We start from the raw sequence: 16,364 nt of genomic DNA on the forward strand, positions 1-16,364 counted from the left end.
GTGTTAAAGCCTGCTACCAGTGAGTCTCAAAAGAGTGTATATACACATCCCCTACTTTGTCAATAGAAATAGGGGGTACACAGTTCTGGCGTGGTCTCCTGCTGGGTGGCCAAGCCTGCGGCAGAGCCGGGGTCCCTGCGTGTGTAGCTCCACGCCAGGGCCCTTCTGCTGGACCGTGCTTCCTCCCTTTAGGAAGCCGCAATGTTCTCAAGCCAACATGTCTTCAGGGTAAAAATGTCCTGTGATTTGCTTGACCCATTTTTAGGGCTTTTTCTGTTCTAAGATACAGCTCTGCGTGCCAAGGTAACAGGCACTGAGTGCAAATGATCCGGCGTGTATGATCTCCTCTGAACAAAATGGGTTCTTCAGCTGTTGGGTTTTGACCTTCCCTAACGTGCACTTGGCGACTTCAATTTACAGACACTGCTTTTCTGCAAGGATTTCTTCTAAGTACTATTTTCTTTTAAAGGCCTTTTATGGTGTGAACAGTTCACACCTAAATTTCCCAGAGCACCCGTAACTCATCTAAAGAACAAGTGGGAGGAACTTCAAGTGCACTCGGTCGAGGAATTTCAGAGCTGAAACTCGACGTCTGATCTCAGTGGGAAGGGTCAGGCCTGACCGCAGGACGCTGTCAAGGCACTCAGAGTCGTGTCACCGCGTTTGGACATGTGGCTGGACCAGGACCAGAACAGAAGAGAAGATTGGTATCAGTCTTGTTCTCTAATCATGGCTCGGTGCTGATGCTTTCGCAGGATGGAACTCGTCTCTTTTTGGGTGGGGTGGCAGCACCTGACCTGCATCTTGACATACCTCCTGGTCAAATCCCGTTGGACATCGCAGAGATCTTTTGCAAGGACAGGGGTGGCTGAACATGAGGACTCTTGAGATTGCGCAGCCACAGAGCTGCGGGACTGCAGCCTTGCTCTCCCGAGCAGGGGTGGCAAGGCAGGAGCAGACCCCTAGGGCTGGATTGCTGTGTACATTCTCCTGTGATTAGCATACAATTTGCATTTGTACTCAAGTATAGGAATCTTTGCAGAATAGAATTCTGTAATTAGGATGAATAAATTGAGTAATTGTTTTGCATTAAGTAACAGATGGCAAAGCCCAAGGCCCGTCAGACCCCAAACGCTGAAATGACGCCCAGCAACAGCAACCCAGCAAATAAACCAGAGCTTGAAAGACCCTTCAGAGTAGAAGGGTGCCTGTGGGAGCCCGGCTTCTTCTGCGGTCCCTGGATTGGACCTGTCACTGCTTCTCTTCAGGTGGGGCTGCAGCCTCCTGCTGCAGCCCGGGGTGCTGGAGGGTGGAGGGACACCCCGTGCTGAAGGGAAGGAAGGAGGGGGCTGGCTTCTGGCAGCAGCCCTCAGCCAAGGGTGCGGACCCAGTGTCTTGCTGTGCACCTGGCCGAGGGACACGGAGAGCCGAGCAGCAGAGGTGCCGTGGGGCTTTCCCAGGGCTGGGTCCGTTTCTCTGCCAGCTGCTTGTCTTGTTTGTATGTGGGGTCTTGCTAGCGAGGGACTGACCCCCTCGCTGGCTCAGCTATAGGTACCCCAAACCACCGGCACGCACGGGTGAGGTCACTTGTGCTGCGAAGGCAGGCTAGCTGGGTGGCTTTGCTTCAGGGTTGTATGGTTATGAAATGTAGGGTATTTCAGATTTTGCAGAGTAAATCATGGAAAAATATAAAAATTCATGTTTTGGTGCCTTATCCAAAATAATGTTGATGTTTTTCAATTAAGAAAAAAAACAAATCCCAAAGTTATATCCTAACTCCGAAACCACCACATTGCTCAGGTAAGGATAGGGCCATTGGTTATTACGTTATTTTGTGAGGTATGTTCTGCAATAAATACTAGAAAGCAAACTGGCAGCCTGGAATGCAGAGGGGTTTGACTACCCATATTCTGCGAGTCTGTTTTAAAGGGCCACATACCCTCCACGGAGGACCAAACTCTGTGTTGTTATTTCAAACCAACTGCGCTGAAGTCAGTGGAAAAAAATCCCAAAGTGCATCAAGGGCAAGCAAGAACGGCTGCTGCTCCTGCTCTGACGCACCTGGCTGCGATGAGTCTGCAAGAGCACAACAAACATGCTAAAGTTTCGTCTGAATCGGAATGAATCTGTCTGAAATCACAGTGAATATTCTGGTTTTTTCTAATATTTAGTGCATATTTGAAGGCTGATGATTTTTTTTTAAAGTTACTGAACCCTTTGCCTATCGTGTATTCTGTTTATAATTGCAGTTTCCCACTATTCAGGGACTGGTGTCTCAGTAAATAACCTTGTCCTTTTGACCTGGACTACAGCTTGAAATTAGTTTGCATTGTGCCAACAGGTTAAAAATGGGAGTGTAATCCTGCTGTTTGTGTTGTTTTCAGATAATTGCTTATCAGCCCTATGGGAAGTCCGTGGACTGGTGGGCGTTTGGAGTCTTGCTTTATGAAATGCTAGCTGGCCAGGTAATTGAATTTTAATTGATTCCTATGGGATTGTGTTAAACTCCATTGTGAGCATATCCTGACGAGTAATTTGTTTTGTTGCTGGCACACGGCGGGAGGCCATCTCCTCGGTGCTGGAGATGAAGCCGTGGACGCAGCCCCGGGGACTGCGAGGCTGAGACACGAGTCACCGCGCGGCACAGCCGGGGCTGGTTTCACGGCTGAGGATCACAGCAGCAAATGGAAGCTCAAAGATGAAGAAATGCTGCTGAACCTCTGTTTGCTTTGTTCTAGGCTCCCTTTGAGGGAGAAGATGAAGACGAGCTCTTCCAGTCCATCATGGAGCACAACGTAGCCTACCCCAAGTCCATGTCCAAGGAGGCAGTGGCAATCTGTAAAGGGGTAAGGGCTGGCCTTCGGTTTCTGGGAGGAGGGAGAAGGGCAGTCGGTGGGCACAGCGCTGTCTGCACACCTCCGGCAGCCCTACGCACGCAGGGGGCCCAAGCCCCTCCTTGCCCTCCTTGCCCTCCTTGCCCTCCTTGCCCTCCTTGCCCTCCTTGCCCTCCTTGCCCTCCTTGCCCTCCTTGCCCTCCTTGCCCTCCTTGCCCTCCTTGCCCTCCTTGCCCTCCTTGCCCTCCTTGCCCTCCTTGCCCTCCTTGCCCTCCTTGCCCTCCTTGCCCTCCTTGCCCTGGTCCAAGCTGCAGGCTCCCAGCACAAGGGGGATCTGACAAAACTCAATCGTGTCCTGGTGCCCGTGTTCTCTGCTCCTAGAACCACAACTTGTGCCACTTTGTGTATGTGTACTAAAAACAATTAAAAATAACAGCTAGATCCTTTCTGTGCCCTTACGCTACACTGAGCAGAAACACAGGGAGGACTTGAGGGCCAGCCTGTCTTTGCTCAGGTAAAGGTCAGGAGAAAACTGGAGTGTTGGATGGGATGTGGGAGCTGAGGGCATCTGCCCAGAGACCTTCCTCCCCGTTAGGTGACAACAGGGGAGCTTTATGCATCTTTGCCTGAAAAGAAAAATGATGCCTAGAGAAAGTGAATGTGATTTCTAAATAGTTTTCCTGAGATCAGATACAAAGCCTTCATCCTGCAGAGGTTTCCATTTAGCAATGATGAGTCGCCCTTTAGGGGCACATGAAGTTCAGTGCTGGTGTGCATCTCTGTTGGGTCAGAGCAGTATTTTCATTATCATATCTCTTAAATTACAGTGAAGCTCTGCATTGCCCAGTGTCCGGAGCTCTCTAAGGACTGGGCCTAGGCAAGACTTAAGTGCAGTCTGAATTAGTTTGGGTAGTGATGAATAAAGGCTGGCTAGGTCCTGATGCTATGCATATGGTTATTGCTTGGGACTGAGCCTCATCTCAGCCAGCCAGTGTCAAACAGTGCTATAAATAAGTGTTTGTGTAGGAACTTAAAATATGTTTGCTTTTAATAGTTAATATTTAAAATATCTGAATGTTCTATATCTCAAAATAGTGTTTCTATCTACAAATGACACATCTTGCACTTAACGCTCCCACTGCGGCATTTCAAAGCCTCTTTCCAGTGTTGCCGGGATTCAGAGCTGGTGTTAGAGGAGTATTCACTTGTCCCATGAGGAAAAGCTGCTGCAGGTGTTCCCCGCCTGGAGCGGGGCACAGGGAGGGGATGCTGTCCGGGCCATCTGGCACTCACCTTCAGCAGAATGTAGTAAAATCGAGTCCTTCATTCACAAACCACACTGGTGATCAAAGGGGGAGTTTCCACCAACTTTCTCACCCTCTCTCGTTCCTCTTGCTGTTGTTGGTTGGGACATAAGGGGAAGGTCCCCTGTGTCCCTGGCTGGCAGGAGGGACGGAGGGAAGATGCTTCGTGATGCTGAGCATCGTTATCCCCAGGGTGCCCGAGGGAACGGTGCTTTCGGGGGAGCGGGGGCTGGAACAGGGATGAATCTCACTGTCGGCTTTGTTTGCTGTTGCATCAGTCAAAATGTTAATGCTGTAAATAGACAAGAAGAGACCACGACTGAAACGTCTGCTGGGTGTAGCTGTAATGGCTTTTCTCGCTTTTGGAAATGTGAGGCTGCATGGGAGGACATTTAGCCATGCATGGAGAGCTTGGTTCTTTATAAATCCTTGTATTTTTTTTTGCAGCGAAGTGGTGGTTCCCCTTGTACAACTGTTGTTTCAGGGAAGTGCACAAAAACTGACATTCTTTGCCGCCACCAAACTGCTACACCAGAAAGTTTAATTAAAAATATGTGCAGTATTTACAAACTGTCAGTAAAGTGGAAACAAAGTATTTACATTTTCCTCTGGAATACAGTAAACTATGTCTCAATTAACCACAGGGGCATTGGAGCCCTGCTGTTTGTGTTGGTATGTGGTAGGCCTTCCAGGAGGGCACAAAACCAGGCTTATGTCAGTCCAGAGAACAAGCAATTGGAGAAGGCTCTACTCCTCAACATGAAGGGTTTGGTATTTCACTGCCGTGCTCTCCAAAACAATTTTGTTGTTCCCACGCGGTTTCACTCCGGCATGCCGGTGCCAGTCATCACTTACTGTTACACAGCTCGGAGATGAAAAGCATTTGATCCTGAAAGCCTTGTATCGGCCTGAGCCAAGAAACAAGTGTTAATCAGAGATAGTTGGCTGGGAAGCAAAATGGAGAGTTAACCAGAACACAGCTCCTTGACTCGACAGTCAGCATCAATTAGCAGATCAAATGGAGCATTTCCCTCCTCTGCTGTCAACTTGGATTTCTTTCCGAAGGCTGATGTCGGAGCTGATGTTTCCGTGGTGCAGGTAGCTTAGCTTTGCTCTCTTGAGCTCTGGTTTGGTTATCAGGAGCCAGGCTCCCGTTTCAGACCCGTGGAGCGGTGTGCGTGTGCATGCACACGGGCACTGGCACAAACCGTCACCCATTTTCTGTCTCATATGGAGGGATTTGACTGTGCCTGAGCAAAGCAGCCCTTTCCAGGTGAACAGATTGCCTGCGAATATCAGCTCCCTCTTTAATCTCTGCCTGGTAGCAAAGGCATAAAATGACATGTTTTCCACAGTAAAGTTTACAGGTATTTTGAGTGGTATTTCCACTGATGGTGCTGCCTGGGAAAAGCTCCTAATAGCTGCTTAGCGTGGCGCTGCAGCCCTCTCGGAGGTGTGGGTGTGCCCGTGTCTCAGTGGCCGTGGGTATGCAAAGGGCGGCTGGAAGGTGGGAGCGTTTTGGGGCGGCGCGTGGCAGGCACTGCTGGCTGCAGAGGGGTTTGCTGCCTCGGACTCCGGCTGAAACGCCGGGCTGCGGTTGGGATGGGGCTGGGATGTGCTGCCACAGTGGCACGGCTGTGCCGAGCAGGAGCGTGCCCAGGCTGTGTGCCGGGATGGCAGAGGGAGCGGTGCCCTGATGGGAAGGTCCTGGTGGTGGCTGCTGCCCGTAAGCCCTGTGGTCTCATCAAATGTGGACAAAGATCATTTGGATCAGCTTTGCCCCTTGGTGCAAAACATGCTGCTGCTAAATGAAGCCCATGAACATGCAGCACCCGCTTGCCTTTCAGAGACAAAAAATAAAGCTGCGGTTTAGCAAAGCAGTTGAGTCCAGACTTGGACTTTCCTGTATCTGAACTCCACACGTCAGATGTACCATTACAGGTGATTTGGTCTAAAGCATTCTTCCTTACCTGCAGAAGCCTGAAGGGTTTTCACTGCGTTAGTATGGGATTAAATCAACCTGTTCCTGTTAATACAAACAAAGCTAAATGATTATCTTATGTAAGCCAGGAGAATCAGTCTGCATGTTGATGGGGTCCTATATATCAATAACAGATGGTGCCTTCATGCTCACATGCATAAAAGCACAATAGGAAAATAAGAAAATTTAATTTCTGGATGCATATATTGAAAATACTGAATAACTGCACTGTAGTACAGCTTTACAGGCAGGTACATGAAGTAGAAAATCTTTTACGATTCATTAGTTGGTTGAGCTGCTCTGAATTTGGTGTGCATTTGTGTTACACTGAGGAAGCGGGGGGTTTAACCACGACACTTCAATTTGGGGGGCGGGTGTGTGTAAAAGTTTCCAGCATAATGCAGCAGGTACGAACCTGGGCTTTGACTGGAAAATCTAATTAGTAAAAGAGCGTAGACTGGATTTAGTGGGACGGGTGTAGGAAGTGTGTGCAGGGCAGCGTGGCGGCTGAGGCTCAGCAGATGCGAGCGGAGTTGTGGACACTTCCACTGGGTGCACCTGGAGGAATCGCTCTCCCACAGTGGAGGGTCTGCTCGGGGGGAGCCCTGGCGTGGTGCAGCCTCAGCAGCTTTGCTGGCCTCCAGGAGGGAGCCGGAGCCGGGAAGCAGACCTGAGTGCATGGGGACGGGGCAGCGAGCTGCCTGCCCACCGGCACTGCTGACCTTCAAGTCCTCCACGGGGCTGCAGCCTACCCCCTTGCTAACGCCTCCTTTGCAGATGAGCGAGCACACATCTGTCCAGCTTGCACCGTCAGATGCTTTCACAGCTGAATTTTATGCACAGGCATCTGCGAGCTTTAGTGTCGACGGAGGCACAGATCCTGGCAACACAGACCTGCTTTCCCTCCTTGCCCCAAATGATCTCTGTCAGTAAAAGCTAGAGGCGTGTCAGTGTGTTCAGGATCAGCACTTAACAGAAAAGACCCACAAACAGATTTCTTTTCATGTTTGCTGAAAGCAAACTAAGCTCTTTGACATGACAGCCAAATCACCAAATCAGTTTATTAGCACATTTCAGGCTCTCACATTGTTGTCAGGGACTTGCTTTAGGAAAACCTTACTGAGTCACAGGATGCTTTTTATTCTCCTGCTTTAGCACAGCTAAGCGGGACCAATTGAATTGTCAGGATGCTGTCCGGAGCCTGCCAAGGAGATGCAAAGATCTTCTTGTTTAGCTGAACCCAAGTCAGCTTGAAGCGGATGTCGTGAAAGCCGAGGGATGGCAAGGTTCAGCGGGGCACAAAATCGCCCTGCCTGCTGCTGGGGCGGACAGACCACAGCCGGAGTAGACAGACACCTGTCCGTGTGCTGAGGGTGATGTGAAATCTGCCCAGCGGCACCGAGGGGCTGGCGGGTCGCCCACCAGCACGTAACCCCGCAGTGGGGCTGCCTGCCTGCCAGGGCCACCTGCCTGCGCGCTGCCAGCAGCACCTGGTGGCACCGCTGCCCTTTCCTGGCAGGGGACAGCGGCGCTGGATCCAGCCCTGCCTGCTTGTCCACGCTGCTGCCACGCTCATTCAAGAGACCAAGACACATAACATCTTCCACCTTGCCAGGCTTCTTACGCTGGGGTTTGGGTTTTTTTGTAAAGGGCAGTGTGCTGCAATACTGAGGGAAACTGTATTATTTACAAAAAAAAAGTAAAACATGAGTTAGAAAAAAATCTTGCTTTTGTTTTTGCTGCCACCTCGCACCCCCCCGGCCCTCCCTCTCCAGCCCACCAGCAGCGGCTCCAGCGGGACTCCACGCACGGGGACGGGCTCTGCAAGACTGATGCTGATGCCAGTCACATCCTTGCCCTGAGGAGAGGCAGATCTCACCATCTGGAAAATCACTTGTCCAGCTTGCGAAGGCTGGTGGGCCCTTGCTGTTTGCAGATGGGCTTTCCAGGCAGTGATGCTGGTTCGAGGAAGCCTGGCTCCATCAGTCTTTCAGCTGCAGGTTGCCTTCGCAGCCGGCTGGCCATGGATGTAGGGCTGTTTGCTAGCAGAGTAGTTAGTGGCTCCACTCTTACTTCACATTTGTTGGTTTTTGTTTTTTTTTTTTTCTTTTAGGGGTTTTTCTTTTCTTGCGGGCTTTTCCTTGCTTTCAGCTCCCTGTTGTAGCATTACTTTTAAAGATCAGCTTCCCTGAACAAGTTTGTTTTGTGCAGTCATGGGTGGCAGGGCTGACTTGTGTCAAAACACTTACACCTTGGGGCAGAGGACCTCTGCCTGGATGCAGGACCCAGCGAGGGCTCATCAGCTCCCCGTGGCACGGCAGGCTGCCTGCCACCTGGGTGCTTGGGCTGATGTGGGGTTTTTTTGTCAGAAGATGCTTGCTTATAAAAACCTTTTATTTCGAGAGTGGGTCAGTCTCAACACAAAGGTGGGGAGGTTTCTCAGAGTGTTAGTGCCTCCCTGCAGAGCCGCAGGTGCCCTGTCCCCTCCCGGGGGCCCACGGGAGGGTAGTGGGGGTCTCTTGCAGCCCCACAGCCCCAGGAGATGGAGTCAGGCTTGCTGCAACCTCTGCACAGCTCTGGCATCAGTTTTAACTGCCCTGCTTTTAATAAAGTAGTCCTTTTGTTGCAGGGATACAGCTCATATTCTCCGCACTTATCAACGTCTTACAGATCTCTGGAATCTCCATCTGATCTCTGAACACAGCTCAAACAATGCCCCCAGGATATTAATGTTTGTACAGCCGCCCTTAATTCCTGTGGCCCATTTTACTTTTCTTATTGAGCCAGTGAAGAGGAGAAGTTTAGATGACAAACAACATTAATGGACTGTTTGCTCTTTTTTTCTCCAAATTGACTCTTTGATTAGAAATATGCCTCTCGTCTGTGCTGCCGCGGCTCCAGAGAAGTGAAGGTTCTGCTTCTAGGGCTAATGAAAGTTTCTGAGAGCAGATTGTTCATCTTAAACGGGCAGTGGCCTTTAAAATTAGTTATGCAGATGCTGAGAAGTTTGCTACCAAGCAGACTGCTAAGCAGCTTTGCACACATGCTGCTCCCCCCGTTGTAGCAGGCTGGTGAGACTGCAGCGGTAGGGGGGTCTGCCAGCACCCTGACATTATTTCTTGGTGAACTAGTTTCATTCCCAGAGGAGAAGGGGATGTGCTCATCCCAGCCAGTGCTCATGTACCTGTGATGTGCTTAGTCTGCTGTCGTAAGCTGTTGTCAACCTTCCCTGTCCCTGGAGCTGCTCCTGCTTCTCCCTCTGTCCTTTGCTTTGAGCAGCAAAAGCTGGGAGAGGAGATGGGAGCCCCTCTTGGGGTCTGGGCACTGATGTGGGGCATCCTGGGGCAGCGGCCGCGTGGTGCAGGCTGCCCAGCTGGGCGTTGCAGCAGCCTGGGGACTTCACAGAGTGGACATTTTGTGAAGCAGTTGACCACTCTGTGAGTGACTGTTTCTTCTCTTCCTCTCCCCAAGCTGATGACCAAGCACCCTGCCAAGCGACTGGGATGTGGCCCAGAAGGGGAGCGGGACATCAAGGAGCACGCGTTCTTCCGCTACATCGACTGGGATAAGCTGGAGCGCAAGGAGATCCAGCCTCCCTTCAAGCCAAAGGCTGTAAGTGTGGCTGCGTTAAGCGTGTTTCTCCCCTCCCGCTCTCCCACACGCCGATTCTGTCTTGCACAGTCTCTCCCGCTCGCGCTCCTGGGTGCACGCACACAGGTGTACGTGCAGGCACTGCTCGTCCTGCCCGCAGCGTGGAGGTGCCATTTCTCTGTCTGCTTAGAAGATTGCGTCTCCTCAGATTTGGCACGTGTCAAACCACTGCTATGAAAGGATAACTCTTGGATGCCTTGTCTTGCTCTGACTTGCAGGGGTAGAAACACCATGCGTTTAGCTCATGGATTTAATTGCAATACTGTCTGTTTGTTATCCCAGAGGTCAGTCTTTCTGTTGGTTTTTTTTCCTCCTTTCTTCTTAAGCTGAACAGGTCTCTCTCTTTTTTTTTTTTTTTAATTGAAACTTTATTTCAACATCTAGCTCAGCACCATAGTCTGTCTGAGTTGGCGCTGGCGCTGTATTTCACTCAACAGTTTCTCTCCAAGGTAAAGCAGTGGAAGGCTGGAGCCTGGCTCGCGTGTGGGCGCTGACGCGAGTGGAGAGGAGCTCTGCAATGAGGAGAACCTGGCTGATCTCTCTCGTCTCTGCCTTGCTTTGAGATGGGTTCTACTAGCGAGAGAGATGCTGTGTGTGCTGGGAGTGCGAGGCTGTAGGGGGAGATAAGCTGCCAGCAGCAAAACTGAGGTGGAGGCATGAGTAATCTGAAAGCTATTTGTCAAAAAAGATGAGACTACTTGACTACGCCTCGGTCCAGCCGTCTTTGCGGTGGCATCTGTCCCGGTAATGCCTGTGCCGGTGCAGGGCTGCAGCCTGAGCCACAAAGCGGGTTTCGTCGCCTGCTGCGTACGGGGTTCATGCTGAAGCAGCCTGAGGGCACAAGCCTGCAAGCTGCGGTGCTCGGGCTTCTCTGTGTGACCCCGAGCACACTGGTTTGCTGCACCTCTCTGCCTGTGGTCTCTGCCCTTCCCAAGAGGGGATGTACAGGCAGCAGTGACCACGTAGACTCAGGGACAGGGACATCTCTCCCTGGATTTCTCTATTTCTCTTTCCCACTGTTGGCACTGGCAGGGTCACAGCTGTGTCTGAGTCTCTCTGCAGTGATGCAGGTCCTTAAGGCATGGGCTTATTCATACGTTTCCACCTCCTGAATGCCTGTTAGCTGCTGTGCCCTAGTTGGGCACTGGTGTTTTACAGAAGACTGTGAATCCAAAGTTAAATCTGATTTACATGGCTGACATGGACTGATATTTATGCCCAGTGATCAAGGTGGGAACAGTGCATGCTGTCTTAATCCATCATCCTGGATCACAACTTGGAGTCCAGAGATGCTCCATGTATTTAACTGAGCCTTAACAACCTTGGACACATCTGCTTTTCCCGTGCTTTACAGTAAACCTGTTCTTTTGAAGGCACCCTTTCAGCGCTTGGAAGAACTCCGCTTTCAGGGAAAGCATGGAATGGAGTCCATTTGGTGTAGGGTGCTCAGCTCCTTTAGCTCTGCTCCCTCTAAATGCCTCTCTGCTCTAGCAGCCTTTTGCCTTCTACAGGTCCTTGCTTTGACTGATCAAATATGAATAAACCGCCCATTAGCTGGGCCTGGCAGGAGCCTCCGCAGCCTTGTCTCCCTGCTGGCATGCAGTATTGATGGGGGAGCGGCTGCCAACCGGGAGGTCTGCTCCTTGCCCCAGGTCTGCCAGTGATGCCCTGTGTGCGCTTGGCGTATTTTAATTTCAGACAAATGTTTTTACAAAGTTAGCTCCTGTGCAGCAATGCTTTTGCAGGAAACTATATATGGGGTACTGTCCTCAGAGCCTTTTGCTTCCATGGCTGAGAGCTGCTTCTGTGCATCAGCAAGGAGAAAAATGTCCTGTTCTCCTTATCTGTCTCAGAAATGTGGAGACCCAGGTTGCTGGTAAGCAGCTGGTGATGGTTAGCACAGAGGTCCGAATTGCTGCCTGCTTTCCTTTCCCTCGGAAGGAATGGCATCTTCAAGCCATTAGACCATGTAGGAAAGGCGTTACTGGGAAGTAATGGTATATATGACATTAAAGTATAATAGTGCAAAAGTGTTTGGGACAGCCTGTACACACCATGATTTGTTGGCTTAGGGTGGGATCTGACCTTTGTGCAAAGGATGCTGAGAGACCAGGCGGGGTGGTCTGTGAGCTTCAGCCGTGGCGGGGATGCTGCTCCGCGCACGGAGTGGGCTTCGGGAGTCTTATTCTGCAAGAGCTTGTTTCTCCTGATATCCGTAACTCCTGCTGTTTCTCCCCTCTGTGGTCATTTGCCAATGAAGCTGTTGCTGCATCCCTCCTCTATGTCTGCCCTTTCTTCCTGAGCAGATCCCCAGTGATGCTCTTTGCCATGGGTTGTGGCATAGCATTATTGTTTGGTGTTTTACAGTTAAAAACAATTGAATTCTGTCAAAAGTGCTTTCTTACTGTTCTAAAATGTGCAATTTTTGTGCGGCTTTAAATGTCTTATTTCTTTGAAAATCCTTTTGACGCTGGACCTTGGAGGGGGGACGGTAAGCTGCCATCTGTCATGTCTCACCTAATGGCTGGTGCTGGGGAAAATTCACCATTTGATAGGACAGGAAGATTAATAGAAAGGTAGGCACAGCTGATTTAGGATTTAGGTAGGATTAAGACAACTCAGGTACCTGCTGATAGCTGATATTTCAACAGCAGTGCATCTGTGCTGAAAAATGCTGCTCCTTTCATGCCAGCTGTGAGCGCAGATCAGAGCAGCACAGAAATGAAAATCTGGGTTTGTGCACCTTCACAATGTATTCAGGTGGGTCACGAGGAAAGACATTGCTTACTGCTTCTGACCTTCAGCCGTTCATGCAGGGCTCGAGTGCCTGCTGGAGCAGGGGATTTGTGCTAGCCTGGCTCTTTACCTTGGCTTAAGTCTATTTTTTTTTTTTTTTTAAATTAACTTCTCTAAAGATAAGGTTACAGAGATTGTCTGCAAGCCAAAGTTTCAAAATATGGAATAATATGCAGATGTGGGCTTGGTATCTGCCCACAAATGCCCACAGCCTTCCTGTGCTCCAGCACCACATAGTGCCTGAGCGCTTCAGCCCTGTGAACACAAGTGAGGGGTGAGCAGAACCCGGTCCAAATTGTCTTTAGCCTCATGTCAACAGATTCTGCTTATCAGAAGCTATCATTAATTCATGTTTGCTCATTGCTCAAGTAGCACAAAGCCTTCTCTTGCATATGTGAGTGCTGTGGCAGGGCAGGTGCAGGAGGTGAAATGGAGGCACCAGGGAAGGTCCCGTTGCAGAGCAGCCGGGTGGGCATCTCCCATGCTGCCTCCGCACCTCTCCCTGCCGGGTGGTCCCCTCTCCACACCCGGTCTCCACAGAAGCATCTTTGCTAGTTATCTCTTCCGTAGCACCCACATTTTTTTTGCCATACTTCTATGATTTTGTAGCATCTCTACAGGTAGTGAGCGTGGGTACAAGAGAGGGCTCTCCGTGCCTTCCCAGCGTCTGCTTGCCGGGAAGGGCTTCACATCACTTCCCAGAAACCTGCTTCATTTTATACCAACAGGAAAAATGGACACTTCAGCCCTCTGAAAATAAATTCCCAAGAGCTCATGTGTTGCTTCCTGCTTTGTGCTTGATTAACCTTTATCACAGAGACGGTAACGAGACAGATCAGGGTCTGGGTTGTCTTTGGTGTGCAGAAACTCAGCGGTTTTGACATGGGGCTGTGCTTGGCTGCTCCGTGGTTTGGCTTGTGCATAACAATTCCTTTCGTGGGTCTGCATTTACCCTGGGAAGTGTATTTACACTTGCCTGCTTCTCTGTCTCTCATTGAGATAATTATTGTTTTTGGTATCTAATTACTCCTCTACTTTACATAAAGCGTAGTGATTTGAAAAGTCTCCTCATTTTGAAAGCATTGAAATCACACGGCAGAGCACAGGATTAATCACAACAGGACAGTGGTTTAAAAAAAAATTGCTTTTAATCTAATAATTTTTAATTGCATAAATTAATTTTCCTCTAACTGCATTGAATTAATTAATATTGAAATGCCATTTATAGACCCGGATTTGTAAAAACTCTGGTTCCCCTGCATGTGCATTTTTGTAGCCTTTTTTTCAGTCTTTACAAGGTGAGTTCAGATGTTTGGATAAGTAATTTCCTAATTAGATGAGATTTAAGGATTGAGGAGGCCAACAGTGGGCAAGGAGCGTGCCGTGGGGAGGCGGCTGAATCCGTTAAGGTTAAACATCTCCTCTCGTAATCAAGACAAGATTTACTCTGGTAGCCTCAGGGTCCTGTAAAGGCTTTCTCTGAGACTCCCCTCTGATTATTCAGCCAATATTTTCAGTATATTGGGCAGAAACTTGGCTTTGTTCATAGGGGAGAGATGAAAGCCAGGGTCCTACATCAGAAAACCCTCTCAGCCTTTGCCTCGAGCAAGGATGAACGCGTGCTGGAGCACTGTGAGCTGGGGCCTGGGATCGTTAGCCAGACATTTAGGAACGAAAAGCACCATCGTTCCCCCTGACCAGCGCAAAGGGGCCCTTGGCGTGGCCCCAGGTTCATGCCGTGACCCAAATTTCCCCAAACTTGATGCATCTATTGGCAGAAGTGTCTGAGAGCCCTGATCCTCCCTTGGGTGGCGAGGAGCCAGGTTTCTAACCTGGAGCAGCACCAGGAAGGTCAGACTTGCCCAAGAGATGCCTGCGAGGCCAGCAGGATTGTGGCTGTACCACTGGTTTGGGCCAAAAAACTGGGAAATCGAGGGCATGTTCAGCCCACTGCTTCTCCTCGGCGCTGGAAGCAAGGGCTTCGTCGCAGCAGGAGAACAGCCATCCTTGGCTTTTTATGATCTTTGATTGCATCTCGGGGATCAATGGAAAATATTTTATTATGCCTTTTGTCTCTATTTGAAATCAAGCTAGAAACTGATAAAATAAAAAGGCTATCTTCTAAGCTGACAGTTTTATTTCTGCAGCTTGAAAAAAAAGTCATTCTGTGCTGGCTATAAATATTAGACAGGACACATTGGGGATTTATGTAAGATAAATTCCCACCCTCCCCCTTTCTCCATTCAGGATGGAGTGATGCCTGTACATTAATATAGTACGAAAATGAGGCAGATTTTTCACAACGTGGCTTTAGATAAATGTACAAATTCATCCAGCATGTCTTCCCTCCCTTAAAGAGGAACTTAATTTCAGAAGCTTTAAAGATGGTGCTCCTGCAGATAGCGATTGTTTGCCGTCTGGAGCGGCATGGATCCTTCTTGCTCTCTCTTATCACGCACATGGGCCAGACCTTGTGTCTGAAACTCCAGCAGTGTTGGGCCTTGGCCACTGGAATAAAATCTGCCATGATCCCAAGAGCCAAGTGGCCGCCTGGGGCACTCGGGACGTGGCGGACAGAACAGCACGGGTGCATGGTCACAGCCTTTAGACCTTGGGTTTGTGCTTGGATCTGGCTTCTATAAACCCAAAGACAATTTCCAGCCTTAAAGTACATATTTTATCCATGTGAAAGCTCCCAAAGAGGAGGATATGCTGTTTGGTTTGCTGACCAGGCCAAGTTCTTAAGCATCTGAACAGAAAGTCCGCAGGAATAAAAGTGAACTTCACAAAGCTGGACATGAAATACTATGGATAGATGCAACTTCTTAAATTTTCCATCCACATATTCTTGCCTTACTGCATTACAGTGAAAATTACTGCTTGCCAATGTACATATTAAAAATATATTTGTACCTTCTATCCCAATAACTGGAAGCATTTCACAAGGATTAGTTTTTACATCTTAATGATGGGGTTGCCTTTGTTTGATTTTTTTTTTTTTTTTTAAGACAGCACATTTCTTTATAGCAAAAAGAAGGTTAGTTCTGTCAGACATTTCACATGAACTGCCTCGCATGTCTCCACCAAGATCTCATGAAGCTAATAGGCAATGACAGCTATATTTTCAAAGCACTGTAAAGCTTTCACTGTATGTTGGGAGTTGATAGAATCTGCAGGTGAGCGGCTTATTAGTAGGTAAACGCTGCTATGTTATGTGTTACTGCACTGATAACCTTAAGCACTTCAGCCTTTCCAAGTAATCTTGCTCATAGTTTTATCTCAGCGCTGAGGGGGACGACTAGTGACAACGTGGCCTAGAAAAGCCCCTGTCTCTTTGTTTCATGACTTTAGCTTCCAGGTTTTGCAGAACTGGCAACTTCAATTTTGGGAATTTATTTTCTATTTTGATGTTAATATGATGGCTTTCAGGAAGACATTTGGCTGATGCTGACTCGCCAAACATCTAAAACATGCTTTTGCGAGACTCTAAAGCTGTACTTGATTGCATGGTCTGGAGCAGTGACCAGCTCTTCCCAAAAAAACGGAGCTGTGACAGCTCTTGTTGAAGTTCCTTATGGTGGGAATTGTCAGCTCATCAGCAGATAACCTCGCTATTTGTTTCTGGACATCTATGAACCTCGCTGCTGTCCTGCTGCTCTAGAGAGGGGGTATCTGTTGGCCTTTGAGCCCTCTGGTGATGCGGCGCCTGGTCTAAGCAGCCCCCAGGGGAGGCTCTCGGGGTGTCTGCTGCCCTCGTCTCCGTCCCCGAGCACAGCTGGGGTGCTGCTTTCCGACTGC

At 49.4% G+C, this 16,364-nt stretch overlaps 1 protein-coding gene across 2 annotated transcripts in view; it reads left to right on the forward strand.

The window, feature by feature from the left end:
• PRKCB (protein kinase C beta) overlaps window positions 1–16,364 on the forward strand; it is a 129,510-nt gene that overhangs the window by 108,899 nt on the left and 4,247 nt on the right. For both annotated transcript variants that reach the window (XM_082312479.1, XM_082312480.1), the window contains 3 exons: window positions 2,385–2,465; window positions 2,739–2,846; window positions 9,591–9,731. In XM_082312479.1, the coding sequence (XP_082168605.1) occupies window positions 2,385–2,465; window positions 2,739–2,846; window positions 9,591–9,731 (330 nt within the window). The remainder of the gene's footprint in view (window positions 1–2,384; window positions 2,466–2,738; window positions 2,847–9,590; window positions 9,732–16,364) is intronic.

This window comes from Platalea leucorodia (genome assembly GCF_965183815.1).
Source record: "Platalea leucorodia genome assembly, chromosome: 5".
In the NCBI taxonomy this organism is placed as follows: domain Eukaryota; kingdom Metazoa; phylum Chordata; class Aves; order Pelecaniformes; family Threskiornithidae; genus Platalea; species Platalea leucorodia.